The following is a 16,724-nucleotide window of genomic DNA, read 5'->3' on the forward strand; positions in this document are numbered from 1 at the left end:
TAGAAAGGGGGGATAACAGTTGAGTTTAACTTTTGGAAATCCCATCGCTTTTACCTGTTGACTAGCAATTTTGATTCGATTAGTAATTCCTCCAACGTCCTGCATGCTTCGCCGATGCCATCTTTCCCAAACTGTTGTGATAGTTTGTTGAAGTTGGCGGAAAATCCCATTAATAATTTTGTCTAAATAATGCTCACCGCTTGTCTAAATAGTGCCCACGTTTCTCCTTGTCGTTTTGCACGTCTAGGAAGCAATTGCCGGAAGTTAAGGTGACTTTTTAACTGTAAGCTATAATTTCATTCGACTGTTTGTATGCTGAATTAAGTTACTACACTAAATTGTATAACAATAATCTTATTTGCGTTTGTGTGTCCCTCTAGTCCATAGATATGCTAGCCCCAGTTAGCATATCTAGGCCTAGTGTTTGTGTTCAAATCTTTATTAGGTGGTTTACAAATGTGTGCCTTTTGTTGAAAGAACAGTTGTGGGATTTAGGGAGTAACTTAACAATAAAAATGTTAAACAACTTGTATATCAACATGAGCTAATATCCCATTTTGTAAGGCTGCGCTTTCAGTTTCCGATCCGCTGCCAGTGTTTGTGTGCTGTCAGCAGGGCATTATATATCAATTTAAGTTGCCAAACCCTAAGGCCAGGCAAACTGGATTACTTGTTTTCCATCCACAAATATTTGGATTTCCATGTGGGCAGGAGGTCATTTTTCATTATTATAGAAAATAATCCAAATCAAGCTGCCTGTTGCTATAAAGGTTAGCTATAGCCTTTTAAGAACTAGTACTACCACTGTTTCTGAGGTGCAAGTGACTTGCTGTACTGTAAAATGATAGCCAGCCTTAAGCTTTTTAGCATCAAAATATGTGTGCATGTGATGGATAACAGCAATAATGAAATTAGAGGCGTTGAGGTAAAAAGGGATGCAGGTGGGGATGAGAAACAATTAATCAAGTTTGCCTGGCCTAATAGTCTGCCTGCATGTCTGCATACAAATACACTTTGGTAGTGGAGGATGGGAACAGAAGTAGCAGTACTCCAGTTCTCTGTTACTGTCAGCACTGAAACATTCCATTCGTCTGTTGTAAATGTGACTGGTATCATTAGTACTGATGGTTTATTACTAAATTTTAAATCAAGCTTGCCTACAAGGGTTGAGAATAGAAAACAGATTTTTTTTTTTTTTTTTTGCTAGAAGCACTGCCACCTTATGTGGCAAATATACTATTAATTGTGAATCATTGTTTTGGACTTGCTACATAGCCACAACACTGTAACTTCCTATGTACTTAAACCTAAATTGAAACACATCGATTTCTCACCGGCGAAAGGTTTTATTGGAAGTGGTCTGTATATTGTTGTGAATCACATTGTATATCAGCCAAGAAGCCAAAAGTGCTGCAGTTCAAAACCGTGCACAGATTTTAACATGTTTCATATCACAGGCCTGTTATAGTAGAATGTCTTGCATATGTATGTATGTGTGTATGTACAGTATATGTGAACGCATCAAGTAAATTTCAGGAATAAAACACGTTTTAGAAATCCCGAGAAGAAGTTCTTGAAGTTAATTTGTCCTTCATTACCTCAACTTTCATACATTGTTTTCACGTATTCATATCTTTGGAATGGTTGGTCCATATCAACAAAAACTAAATGGCATCTTGCTGTAAATGATGTAGTGAATCTGTTGAACTTTATTTCAAGTCTATGCACCATAGCATATGAACGTTGTTGCCATTTGTATTTTGATAAAGAATTTCAATAAAAATATGTACACAGTCAAAAATTTACATGATGCCATAAATTATTACATTAAAATTACATCAAAACTTAATACTATGTAGCTAATGCCTTGTGTAGTGATATTATTAAATAAAGAGAAAAAATGTTGGGTGTGAATAATTCCTGATTTTTATTTGATGCGTTCACGTATATAAACACCTAGTGTTCCAAGGCTATTCTATTGTACAAGAGGGTTGGACGATTATGACATTTTTGATCAAAATAAGTGATATTTTTCCAAATAACATAGGTTTTTAGTGAATAAGGTTTACCATGTAGTTGACACTAAATCACCTTGTTAGCTGACATTAAAACTCCCTGTATTATTAAGTAGTGTCAATCATTGTTGCAGTGCACAGTTATTGTTGATGACAGCATCCTTCTTAAAATGTAGCGAATGTACCGTGAGTGTTATATGCAATTTTCTGGAGACCCGATCACATATACATGACCTCTCTAACAGGCTTGTGTGTAGCCATTGTGTGTTTTATGTGAATCCGTATTACATGTAGGTTGAAACAGCATTAGCACATGATCACTATGTGTCTACCACATGCTTGTAGCCCTCATTGCAACAAAAATCGTAACATTCCACATCACATGTATGTGACACTAAACACACACAAGTTATACATTTAGCAGTTGTGAAATTTCATAGAAATTTTTGCCTGTTAAAGGCATGCATTTGTGCTTGAAAATGTACATAAAAGTGCATTTACAGTAGGAATTAATGATTTGGATAGAGCCCTTCCAGGAGACAAATACATACATCAGGTGTTGTATCTATGTTAGACATGAAATATTTCTTTATGGTTAGTGCCTTTAACAGGCAAAAATTTCTATGAAATTTCATGACTGCTAAATGTATAATCTGTGTGTGTTTAGTGTCACATGCATGTGATGTGGAATGTTACGATTTTTGTTGCAATGGGGGCTACAAGCATGGGATGCAACAATACGGGTAAATACCATATTGCGTATTGCCTTAAAAAATATTGCAATATATTGCTGTATTGCAATATTTGGATTAGGGCTTTGGTGGTGTTAAAGTGCTGTACTTGTGTAAATGACTCATGGATTTAAGCTTCATAAGATACAGCAGATAGCATTAGTGTCATGTGGTGTACACCCACCAGTCAAAAGCTGCTGATAATGGCCAACAGTTATTAAATAGGTATTACAGTACAAGTAGGCAGTACTACAACCAGTACTGTTGGTTTAGGATATGTGGATTCTAAAACATCAACAATTACATTCTGGTGGCTTTGATATCCGCCCTCCAGGAGGGTGGCAGCTGAATAGGCTAATTATCCACAAGCCACAGCCCATTACAACCCTACAATATTATGCAATATATTGTAACAGCAATATATTGCAATATGCAATATACCATCACACATATTCAATGATATTGTATTGTATTGTGATAGAAAATATTGCAATATATCAATATATATATTGTTGCACCCCTGATGGTTACTATAGTATTGTAACTCTCTTTTAGTGAATGCTCTGGATATTGGACGCCTCAATAGAAAGATTTTTTTGTATTTACAGGTCCTGGCTCCATAAATCAATTTTTGCCTTTGAAAAAAAATATTTCAAAATTGGTAGAAAATTGTTGGCTCTGAGGTGTCCTTTAGAGAGAGATTTCACTTAGCAACAACAGATTCTCTTTTTGATGTTTTCATTTACATTTTAGCATGCACAGCTGTGTATTTCACTTGTGGAGTTTCCAGTGCAATGAAGACTCTTGATGTTACAAAACAGTATTAGCATTAATTGTTGCCAGTGATATTGCCTTACTTATTTGGTCACAATTACATGTAAGGCTTGAGAGACTTGTTATGAGGGGGCCCTAATTACTTCATTGTTAAGATACCATGTTGTGTATGAGTTTAATACACTTCACGTGTAACTTGTTTATATAATATATGGGATGATTTGATCAAGGTATTGAAAGGGTGTGTTAGATATAATACTAACTAAGTTACCTCATCTTGTGAAATTACACAGTATCAACGCCTTAGTTCCTTAATAGTACAAACAATAATACTCTATTTTTTATGAAGCACTGTTAGTCATGTAAAAGTTAAATCTTGTCTTGTACGCTTTGCTGATTCCATTGTTCTTTTATGTAACGTTGTTAATATTGTAAAAATTCAAAAGAATAAAAGCTCAGACCAAGTCGTGACTTGATCCATCCCACACAGTCAGTTTGTTTGCTAAAAGATTCTACCGTTAATAGATGTATGCAGTTGGTTTGCAAGCTTAGGTAGCAGTCTGATTTTGTTCTACGCGAAACTTTAGTTTTGATTCAGTCGAATTCCTATAATTTACACCACTAACTTCAAATAAAACACTGCATTTGCTGAATTCTTTTCTCCTTGTACAGTGGAACTGGTTAAAGTGGACACTTGAAAATGAGAACAACACCCACCCACATTATCAAGACACTTAAGTCCCACAGTATCATAGAATGATATGAAAATTGAGTGGCTTGATAACTGTATCTTCTTTCTGCTTCTCTTGTTACTGCAGACCAGCGTAATCGGAATTTCAATAAAACAATTTTTGTAAGATTTGTCTATATTATTTTATGCAGCATCTGTACATACATACGTACATACATACGTACATACATACGTACATACATACGTACATACATACGTACATATGTACTTTTTGAATCCAGTGAGCACGTTACAAATAACCTGTTGTCTGACTTTGGGATGAAGAATTTTTTTGCTACAATATAGAGATTTTCCTCTTTCAGTGTATAGGTAGACCTGAAAGGCTTGTCTGTATAATGAAATGTCAAATCGGAGACTTTACTAATAGAGGTTACGTAATGTTGTAATACAGCAGTAGTATTAAGGTATGGTGTACAACTAAAACTCCGTCGCAGGTTCTTTAATTAAAAGAAGAAGAAAAAACATGTTGTATTGCCTATGAATTAAAAGTGCATAGCTATTGCATACATATATACTCTGTTGGTAAAACACAAATATAACATAATGTAACATACATACATATGTAATGTAAAAAATCTGTTTCTGCTGTTGTTAGTTTAGGCTGAAACCTTCTAGTTATCTTGTATTGTATCACTATATTATTTTCAATGTTTATGTTTCGTACAGAAATTTTTGTTTGTTTGCAGACTTAAAAATTGCAGTAACCTGATATACGTGTATGTTTTGTACCTCACTATGTGTACTCGCCTCACCTACTGTACTTTATGTCTAAAAGTTTTGCCAATTCCAATGTACATTGGAACTTCTACGTATATAATAGACAGTTTGGGACCAACTGATTTTGACAAAATTTTACTGTTATAAAGAAGTTGTCCTTTTTAATTGATGTCTGTAGGGATTTCAGAAACTGTCCTTTATAGAGAGGTTAATATGTACAATGCCCTTTATATGGAGAGTCCTAGTGAAGCTTCGCTGTAGTTTGCTATTGTTGGACAGGGCACTGTACAGGAAACTTGTAACATGGACACCATATCTGTTAATTTTGATTGATACAAGGAACCTTTGTACGTAGACTGTGCATACTCGTATGTGCTTATGGAACTATTTCTAAGCTGGTTGGTCATTAATAAGTAGGTTGCTGTGCTTTAGACAGGTGAATTTAATTTAAAAGTTGGCCAGAGGTGATCTTTCTATGCAGATGACTGCTAAGACAATTTGCATTCTATTACTGGAATTTATTTGGCAAATTTTCTTATTCCACAAAATTACAGATCACAGTTTAAAATGTGATTGTAGAGTTTCTGGTTGTTCGCTGATACAATAGAAGTGAGATGCCGCATAATCGGGCACCTGTCAGATGACTTTATTTTGACTATAATTGTAGTGATACAATTCCACCTGGTTAAAAACGTGAGGTACTTGAAAGTCATTGGCACAGGATAATCTAATTATTTTATTGCTCTGTCTTCACGAAGAAACCTGATATTGCTGCACAATAGTGTACATAGCTATTCAAAACACCCTCTGGCTATTTACTGTAGCTTACTTGTTTTCACTACCAATATAGGATAATCCAATTACAACATTGAAAAGGTGTGTACTGTTAGACGCACTAGTCACAAAGTTATCTCACCTCGTGAAATTGCACACCTGAGTTAGTAAGAATTAGTAGTATTGTGGAGCACACTAACTCCATTACGCAAACAGTGAAATCATGCTACGTGTGCATGTAGAAACAATCAATGGATTTTTAAAATTTAAATACACTCTAGTGTCTTACAAATACTAGTTACCTCTAGCCATCCTATACTAACAAATGATAATTTCATGAAATGCTCCAAAGTCACACAATTCATAACATATCATGCTAAAATTTTCAATTCATGTTACATGGTTTGTGTAAAACACTAATTGTATACCACTGTGATTAAATATGGATACGTTTGTGCAAATAAAGACGACAGATTAGAATACGTAGTAGCCCCAACTGATATAAAGCGTACATATTTTACTAGTACTGTTTAGGATTTTCAAAGAGCAGAGCTGTTGTGCTTGAGTTTTGTGGCCATCGTAGGCAGGGTTTCATGTTTTGCATGTTTGCTGTACGTACACATGTCTTCACTGAGAATTTCTGCATTTTTATACCACGTAAAAGACTTTTGGATGATGTTTATGCCAGGATTTGCTTTACCATGTTGAATCTGTATAAAGATCTATATACATGTACGTATTTGCAGTACCCACAAAACCTGTTAAGGAAATGGTCTGTTGGTATGATTTCTTGTTAGTGAATGGTAACTTTCATTTGAACATCACAGTTGTTTGGATCGGGACTCAAAACTTTTTAAGTAGTAGACTATTTCTTATTTTTAATCTTAATATGTTTTTATGTTCCAGGGATTTTATAATGGGGAAAAAACATTGTCTGCTGTATGAAGGCTTCTACACAGTCTCCTTTGAGATAGTTTCTTGGTAGAAACTTTAGATTGTCAAAAAAAATGTTGTCTCATTTCCCAGACCCATGATATCAATTAATGTCAACTATGCAGTATTAGCAATAATATTTTTGTGCAAGGTTACAGGTTTCTGCTGCCATCTCTGTGAGAAAGTGTTTTTGGAGAAGCTTTATGCTGTTGTAAACATCCACCCCCATGTAACATTATGCAGTACATAAAGCTGTGTAAATTTTGTAATTTACAGGGTTGTACCTATGGATACAAATATTTGGAATTAACAATGAGAAAACATCCTGACCACCTGACAGATTCCTGTAAGCGTTTGAGCATTACCGGATGGTTGTAGGTTCGAGGCTGCCCAGGTCCAGTCATGAATTTTTTCTCCTTTCTCCACCTTTTCAAACATACTTTTTGTAACACCTTTAAACAGGCGACCTTCAGCACTTGTGCTGTAAAGTGTTAATAAAAAGACACCAAACCTCAATAGTGAGGTGGTTGAATGAAGTCATGAAAGAAGTTTTAGCTATACAGTGCATATCAAGTAGGTCCCAATTTCCCAAGGACCTCATTAATATAGTAACCATGTCGAGTAGGTCTTGAACATAGATCTGAGGTGAACTTCATGACAAGATATTGAGGCTTTGGTGAGCATATTTATGAGCTAGTAAAGTTAGCTATGTTTTGAACTTGCTTGACATGGTCACTATAATGAGGTGGTCTTATTAATGAGGTCATGAAGTACACCTTAGCTATTACTGACATAGTCACTATAATGAGGTGGTCTTATTAGTGACCAATGAAGTTGTACTGTGTTAATTCCTTACACATATTATTAGCACATATAATAGTTGAGTGGTAACATACAGACAATTTTCTCATTGCTCGACATTTATAATCATCTTATACAGGCATCGCCCATTTCTGGTTTGTGCAACAAACACACAAAGTCACAAACAGAATACAAAACAATGCTCAGTGTGATTAATTGAAACCCCAGAGTGATTTGTTGTTTAGCTCACTGCAACAGTATACTAGTAGTAGTTGCTAAGGTGTGATATAGGATTAGACATTTACATCTAGATATATGGCAATATTATATATTGTACATGTTAATAATGACAAACAAATTGATTTTAATAAGTTTGTGGCTTGTATTGTTACTGTATATTTTACATGCTGTGTTGTCTGTGAGTGTATTATTATTGAACCTTGCGGGTTTCTTTTAATATTTTTTAAATTTTATTTACAATATAATATGTTGTGTGTTTATGCTGTGGGTGCACGTATTATGTACCGAAATTGATTTAGTGGCTCACACACACACACACACACATACAGATGGTGTGGAGAATCACTTTTAATACGAGTCTACATGCTTAGCATATTAAAATGTAGTGTGTGAAAAGGCTTGACCACGGAGTTCCTATAAGCCCCTGGTATTGTGGAGGTTTTTTCTATTGTCCTTAGCTTCACAGTTTGTTCTCTGTAGTGCTATTAGTGAGCAGAGAACAAATGATCCCAACAAAATTCATTCTGCATGTATAATTGAAAATGTGTGAGCTAAAGCATACTGTATGAGCTGCTGGTAATAAAATCAATCAAAAGAGGGCTTCTTTATAATTTTATCTCTGAAAGAGGATACTTTTATATTGTAGCATAATCGACCAAGTCTCAACTGAAGTGTCCATATTACCAAAGGAGTATGTATGTATTTGCCCAGATGTATGTATGTTATGTATTGTACGTAAGCATCCTGTTAAGTAAGCAAGCTTTTCTGTGGCTTGATATTTAAAACCACATGTGCATGCAAGTGAAAACTACTGTGTTTGTACGTATGTGTGTACGTATATACCCATACTGTACATTGATATATGGACAAGTGTCGTACCATACATACAAAACAAACCATTCAGCAACAGTTAATTATTATATTCATGCCAATGTGTGCATGCAAAACTTTTGGGTACACATGCGTGTTGAATGAAACTGTAGGAAATAATGTGTTGAAATAACTGTATGTAGGAGCATTGATAGTGAAGAACATAGTGTGTTGTTTTACACACTGTCAATTGAACAGGCTTGTAAACTACAGGAAGTGTGTTGAATACCCCCAACACAATGTGTTACCAGGAATTGTGTATGTAGTAATGAAATACTAAGTTCCAGGAACAACACTACATACTGTACAATACTGGTGCATATTTCTTGGGTTGTGTTTCTGTTACTATATTTATTTACCTTGTGTTGCCATAGTAACATCATCCTGATGGCTGGAACTGACAGTGTCAAGGCAACATATCGTGATGTGTCTCGTGATGAAGCTGTCTGTCTTGTTGACGGGATTAAGAAACATGCTGCCCATGTGATGTTGTATGCCAAGCAGCAGCGGAAACTCTTTGGACATTACAACTTGAAGTATGCCATTATGGTAAGGTCCTGTAGTGTAGTGGCTTAAGGACTCATTTATGTAGAACACAGTAGAACTTCATACATGTAATTAAGGCACTATGGTGCCTTGCATGTGTGCATAGATATACATGCACCGCACACACACGCACGTACGCATGCGCGCACAGTCGCACACACAGTTTTATTGCTACAATTATCAGTTATTATCAGTCTCTCATGCCCACTCTTGTCACTATTTCCTTTACCACATCTATAATTTGTTGTACTGTTCATGGCTGAATGCAGCTAATATGCAACGTTTTAAGAGTAGCTATCTCTAGCATACTATGAAAGTTGCTTTCTGAGTCATGTGAGCTATACAGTACTGTATATCTAATTCAAACATCTAGTATTAAAAAATGTTTTTACGTACTGACTGATGAGTAAGTTTACATATATATGACCTTACATACATACATAAATTATGATTTGTGTTTAGATGCAGATCAGATTTGATGGTACACTTGGATTTCCTGGGGATGTGGTTGATCAAGGGGAAACCCCAGAGATGGCGGTAAACAGAGAGATGTGTGAAGAGCTCGGCTGCAGTTCAGACAGCTGCGTCATCACAATAGCAGATCATGTGATCTCCCAAGTGTCGTACCAAACCCAGTTTTGTCTACACTTCTATGCTAAGGAGATCGCCATAGAAACACTACACAGTATGGAGCGTAGTGCTATTGTGTGTAATGACTATGGATCAGAGGTATGGTGTCTTATATTATAGCTCTAATAGTACTCTATTTTAAGACACCAAATTGCCTAAAGAGTTTGTTTGTTGCAATGTATAACATTAGAGTACAAATTATACACATTCATACATACGTACATACGTACCTCAGTATATCCCAGTATACACATCTCTAACTGTACATACATCACTTATAAGCAGCTGTGTAGTAATACAATGCACTCAGAGGGTTTTGTTCTGATTTGTAACAAGATATCCCAGGTGCATCCCTGTAAGCTTAGGGTCAGAGCATTTACATGTAAATCAATATAGTGTGTAATAATTGGATAACAGTGCGTGAGTATTTTATCACCAAGGGACATGTTGGCTCTACCACATACCTTAAACTATTGCCAGTGCTGGCTGTAAATTAACAATTAATCTTAGTTGATGTTTAGTATACAGACTTTATGTATGTTGAATGCAGAGTAGATCCCAAGCTGTGTGGCTTTCTTGGAAACTAGCTTAGACTGTAACCTGTCTGGAGATGAACTCACTGACTTCTTCCTTTAATAGAGTTTTGATGTCTACACACTGACTCCTTGCTGTGTAGGCTTTAGCCTTTACGTCTTAAGTGAGGTATGATTATCATTATTATCAGCTTGTAGTGCTTTTGCTATCGATGTGCTGTTAGTAGAACATTGTGAGAATAGAATATCATAAGACATATTATTCTAAGATGATTCATAGATGACATGGGGTTATGTATTGTATTGTCATCTTAATCACGTATATTCATCAGTTGGATTACATGTATACATGTTTAACACCTGATGTCATTTAGCATTTGTTGTAATACGTTGGTATGTCACATTGATGGGATAATGGGAAGTTAAATTACATTTAAATGGACCTAATGCTTGATGTTAGTTTGGTCATCTTACGATAATATATAAACATTGTAGTACACTAATTTGGTATCTAATGATGATAGTGATAGTACTGTGAGATCTGTTAGTCCACAGTCAGAACAAAGAGAGGTAAGCATGCCGTGACCTATTTAGGATTGTAAACTTTATCGAAAGTTTTATATCATGCTCTCAATTCAAACTTCATTACAAAGAAGATTTCATGAGATGTTGTACATGACCTAACGTGCTACCATAGCTTTAGTGTAGAATAGTTTCTGTAATGTGTCCCACTGTGCCATATTTTGCAAATTGTCACGGTATGCCTTGCAACGTTTATTTGTTCCTCAAGATCTTTTAAATATTATCCTAAAAGCATACCACCAGTCATTTAGGGTGTGTATGTATGTGTAGGATGAGTGTTTAGTGGGTATATGTAATACTTCACATCTCAGTGAGGTGTTGGTAATGACCTGAAATTTTGTAGACGAAAGCTGGCTACATATGTAATAGAATTTTACTGAAATTAAAGATTTATGGAATTGGGTTTTTCTTTTACAGAGAAAAGTATAGTGTATTCTAAAAGTTGAAAATGGGAAAAGTTTAAGCCATTTTTGTCTTGAAAGTTCATGGATGACTTTTGCTTAGCAACCTCTCGTGTCTCAGCTTGTTTAGTTGACTAGCTCGATGTACATACACACATACCTAGTACAAAGTTCTTAGTGGGTGTAATACCTGATGAAAGCTGAAGGTTGTTAAGATCTACCTCTGTGGTCTCTAGCTATACTGTAATTATATGCTCTAGTTAATTTTTATTTAATTTATTTTAAAACAATTGCGAGGTTTTATTGATATTTTGTTTTGTGTTGTCACTTGTTTGGTGTTTTTGTGGTGTTGTTTTGTAAGGTGTATTACTCTTGTACAGGTTTTCCCCTCCTTTAATTTGTATCTGCTGTAGTTAACGGTTTAGATACTAATGTTCTTTGTGTACTCCAATACATAATGGCTGAGTATTTGAAGTTTAAACAAAGCAGTCAATCAATTGAAGCCTGAATAAAGATTTTAAATGACTTGCTACTGGATCTCTTAATGGATTTTGGGGAACTCTTTGCTTTCTAAACACATCAAAGGATATCACATACCATATTCTAACTTGCCTAAAAGTAACTCTGGTCATGCTACTCTTGACCTCTCCCTCCTTATGTGGTAACAATTAAGACAATCTATTTGTGGTTCCGCAAGGTTGCATTTATGGATATCCCACATCAGCACTTTAACCTTCACTTTACTCAAAAAAGAATTTTGGTAGGAGTGTGTGTGTGTGTTGAGTTGTTAAGGAAGTGAGCCATTTAGCAGGTGTATTGGCTACAATAACAGCCACTTTGTTGCTAGGAGACCAGTTGTTATAGTGGTCCAGAGATAGGACTGCCATATACTGTTAATGAATAGTTTAGCCCACGTCTTGCAGGACCAATGGCAAAGGTGCTTAGTCCTGTCGGAAATAGTACGTATACCAAAGGTGTTACATGTAGACACTGGTACAACTGCAGCGTGTGTGTGTGTGTGTGCTAGCTACGTGGTGACTCACTGTGATTACCATGACTACCGTGGCTGGCTCACATGGTCTACTGCACTACAGAATCTTGTACACAACTTACCAATTTGTGGTACCATGTTTTCCCAGCAGAAGGTTTCAAGGCATGTAAAGGAACAATCGCTTGATCTTAAATAAAGATCTGAGCTATGGGTCTTACTGTTAGTGGTTCTCTTTGTCGCTGCTGCTTATAACACTTATCTTATGTCACATGTACTGATAAAAGTACAATAATGTGTAACTACTACTTTGTTATGTAATAATATTACAGTAATGTGTTAGTTAAGTAATGCCATTAGCCCTTTGTACATAACAAGTGGTTATCACTATTTTAGTAATGCATTACTTATGTATGTAAAGTAACTATCCATTAGACATTGCTAGCTTAAGAAATGTAATGCATTGTATTTGTTACTTCATTACTGCGTAAAGTAATAATATTTTATATAACTTATGTAATGAGTTATGTAATGAGTTATGTAAACGTGTTATGTCAAACACTGCTACTGTATCAATAAATTATCAGTGGTTTTAAGCCCTGATTACACTTACTGGTTACAGCACACTACACCATAGCTTCTCCATGTTGTTATAATGATTACATTCTTTCACAATTAGAACTGAAGTCATTGAAAGGTGTTTAGATGCTGGGTCTACAGTATTTGTAATTCCTCAAATAAAATCCTCGGCTTCCTACCTTTTGACGTAGTCTTTGTGGCTTTATTTATATATTTCATCTTAACTGGATTTTACCATAAAACTGCTATTTAAGATAATCAACTTGTCCATGGTCCCATTTGTATGTATTAGTGTACTCACATTTGGACCTACTGTAAAACCAGGACACCTCACTTATGAACCTACTTCATATATCTATACACTACTCCATGTGACATGCAAAAGATGATGACCTTTACTACTAGCTATGCAGGAATGGACCGGGTTATGTACACCACCAAGGGTTCATAATATCCGAGAGAATATATGATATTTTTGGTTTGTACCGTTGGCTTACGTATTTACATTGACATTGTGAAGGCTGGAATTGCACATGAACAGTAGTATCATCCTGTAGTGTAGGTTGCACATTTTCTACAGTATTACATTTTCTTACTGACTATATCAACTGAGCTTTCATGTTTGCAGTCACATATAGTACAATGAAGCTCGTGACATGTTCCTGACTTCTATTCTGGACCCTTTAGGATATACTAGTGAGGTGTCCTGAGTTCAAGGGTCTAAATGTGTGTGTACTATTACAAATGGGACCATACTGATTGGACAGTGTCTTGATTGTCAAGGTGACCTTGTTAGTGAGGTGTCCTGATGTTAGGAATCTAAGTGTGTATAGCATATGTGTACACTAATACAAATGAGACCACAGACAAGAGTCTAGCTGATTATTTAAGTTTTCACATGTCTATATTTGATGTAAAAAATGTAACAAGTACAGCGTCCCCCCATTAGAAACACTTTTCCTTGGTCACTTCTGCAGGTGCATGTGCATAAGTTCTATACAAATTGATAATGCTATGCACGTGTGGTCCATCTGTATGTACTGTGTTAGTAACTCCCATAATTGTGGTCCCAAAGTAATCTTCTATCTAATCTAACATCTCTGTCATTTCTGAGTACTTTTATTGTCAAATCACTGTTTAGTCTTAACTTGATGTCATCTTTACTATCTGACTCAGTTTTGAGCAGCAGATTGTAGATATTTCAGTCAAGTCATAACTTGTTACTATTGTCATTCAGGTGATGGGTGTTGTCAGGTGTCCACTACACACAATGTCTGATGGTAAAGGTTTCTCAGCATTCCTCCAACACCAGTTCATTGGCAACAGTAAACTACAACTACTGGAGACCATTAAACAAAGAGGACTACTGACACCTGATGAAGTACAAGCAGCGGTAAGGACATGTAATAACTTATGTGTATGTACAATCTGAAACTTCTAACACAATGCATGACTACATACAGTGGAGCATACCACTGTTGAGTAGTCTAGTTACAAGTCTCAGGTCCCTTATAGTACATACACAAAATGACTAGGAGGATTTGTTGTAACCTCAATCCTGCGTAGTATACATATACTGTAAGTATAGAAAAACACTACTGGCTTTGTGTACTGTACTAGGTGCTTAGTATAGTGTAGTATGTTTGTACTTGTAAGACTTGTCTGCTGCTATATTCTCCACATGATCATAGAAGGGTACATGCGGTAAGTATATACGGGATGTGTGTACACTGTCTACACCATACATGTGTCAGTTATGTAGTAGAAGTTAGACTAACATGGATGGATGTTATTTTTTTGTAACTCGTGACATAAGCGTACATGGGAACAGCACTAGTGCATTACCTCAATTAGCAAAGTATTAATGTTACCCTTTCGTCAGGTGTACTTGTAAGGTATATACACTGATAGTTGCGTTAATAGGAAATCCCATTCTTAGCTAAGTATTGACATGTATATGCATATATAGTACAGATTCCTGCATGCTCCGTCAGTGCACAGTTGCTGTAATCCAAGGATGTTTTTAATGTACCAGTTGTGAGCCAGATTCTTTCTCGTACTGATGTTATGAAGGTGCTTTCTTACTAGGATTGTTTTGTAATCCTACATATCCTGTTGTATCTGATGTTTGTTGTATCTGATGTCTGTTGGTCATGTGAATTGTTTAATGTGTAAGAACTGCGTTACAATCTGAAATTTCATTTGATGATGATGCATTTTATTTTTTTACTGGTGATTGTATTAATTAGGGATAATGAAGGTTTTGGCTTTTCTGGCCAAATATATCACCCTAAAACCAGTTTCACAATACCATCCTGGTCCCTGGTTAGGTATAACCAAGCCCTAAAGTGCCTTCAATGCAATCCAAAATGCTTCCAATAGGTTGCTATGAAATTTTATTTTATTTTTAATGGAGATTTCTGCTGACAGACTGACTACCTGACTAACTAGTACCTTCAGACTAGCATACGTAACACTGACAGACTGACTAACTAGTACCTTCAGACTAGCATACGTAACACTGACAGACTGACTAACTAGTACCTTCAGACTAGCATACGTAACACTGACAGACTGACTAACTAGTACCTTCAGACTAGCATACGTAACACTGACAGACTGACTAACTAGTACCTTCAGACTAGCATACGTAACTTGATAACAGACAGCTACAGCTATGGGCCTGATTTTTTTCACTGTTTGACATCACTTCAGCCTGACATGTGCCTTTTGGCATACCACAGTACATACAATGCATGCATCATGGACTTACCTTTGTCCTCCTTTGTGTCCCGTTTCTATTTGCTGACCCCCCAAAGTGTTGATTTGCGGGAGCGCATGTGGCTTCCCCACATTTGTAATTGGAAATTGTCTGCATTTTCTGTGGTGACTGGATTGATTGCAGAGATACTTCTACTGTTCTTTGTTTGTAATGCTGTGTAATGGGCCGAGCATAGCTGAAAGCAGAGTGTAATAGCCACTTCACTTTTAGTCTAGTTGGAGCGTGTTCAGATGAAATCATTAACTATGGTGCCATTCTTTCTTTTCTTGCGGTATGCATGGGTTCACCAGTAATATTGATGTTACAAAAAAGTAAACAAACAAGAATTAGGAATTTTAAGATCGATTAGGGATCATAGACAAAAGTAGTGAAACAAAGGAGGTCACCTACACCTGCAGATGTACTGGTGGACTTTTAATCCCTAATTCAGCCATGGATACAGGGATTAAATGTCCACTAGTATATCTGCAGGTGTAGGTGACTTCTTATCTACGATCCCTAGTCAATCTTAGTTTTTCCTTATACTTGTACTGTAGATCTTCTTTATCTTTCTAGTTTAGTGGGAATATATCAGTGATTCTCAAAAATGTTTGATGTCTCATGTTCACTGAATTGTTGGTGTCTCATTATACAGTGGAAGCTTCCTTAGTAGTCACCTGTATAGAAAGATCACCTCTTACAGTAAGACCAACTTTAAGTTCCCCTGGTGAGACATTTATACATCAATTTACCTGCCTATTAAGGCCAAGAATTTTGACTTGAAGTTTATTAAAGGTCACTCGTTAAAAAAGCCTCCATACATATTACCACTTGTATATTTTTGTGGTATTCTAGTTAACGCCCGCTGGTACTGACAACAAGGCTACATACCAAGATGTCACTCGAGAGGATGCCATGAACTTGACGGATCATGTGATACATGCTTCACATGTCTTACTGTATGCTCCAGTGCCTGGAAAATTGTTTGGTAAATATGACATGAAATATACCATGATGGTATGTGTGTGTGCGGTGTAGTGTAACGTACATAGTGTATGTGTGTGTTTGCGTGCCTGTGTGCGTGCGTGCACACGTGTG

General features: G+C 36.1%; 2 protein-coding genes across 5 annotated transcripts in view; one reads left to right on the forward strand and one right to left on the reverse strand.

Moving 5' to 3' along the window:
- LOC136252093 (ataxin-10-like) overlaps positions 1 to 208 on the reverse strand; it is a 30,034-nt gene extending 29,826 nt beyond the window's left edge. For 2 of the 3 annotated variants that reach the window (XM_066044457.1, XM_066044456.1), the window contains exon 1: positions 55 to 208. In XM_066044457.1, the coding sequence (XP_065900529.1) occupies positions 55 to 170 (116 nt within the window). In that variant the 5' untranslated portion in view covers positions 171 to 208. The other variant, XM_066044458.1, reaches the window with a different exon arrangement.
- Positions 125 to 16,724, forward strand: part of LOC136252094 (uncharacterized) — a 19,710-nt gene continuing 3,110 nt past the window's right edge. Inside the window, exons 1-5 of one of the 2 annotated variants that reach the window (XM_066044459.1) lie at positions 125 to 269; positions 8,981 to 9,155; positions 9,615 to 9,881; positions 14,103 to 14,258; positions 16,482 to 16,643. In XM_066044459.1, the coding sequence (XP_065900531.1) occupies positions 190 to 269; positions 8,981 to 9,155; positions 9,615 to 9,881; positions 14,103 to 14,258; positions 16,482 to 16,643 (840 nt within the window). In that variant the 5' untranslated portion in view covers positions 125 to 189. Of the gene's footprint in view, positions 284 to 8,980; positions 9,156 to 9,614; positions 9,882 to 14,102; positions 14,259 to 16,481; positions 16,644 to 16,724 lie in introns of both variants that reach the window. The other variant, XM_066044460.1, reaches the window with a different exon arrangement.

The sequence above is a fragment of the Dysidea avara genome, chromosome 4, assembly GCF_963678975.1.
Source record: "Dysidea avara chromosome 4, odDysAvar1.4, whole genome shotgun sequence".
Classification (NCBI taxonomy): domain Eukaryota; kingdom Metazoa; phylum Porifera; class Demospongiae; order Dictyoceratida; family Dysideidae; genus Dysidea; species Dysidea avara.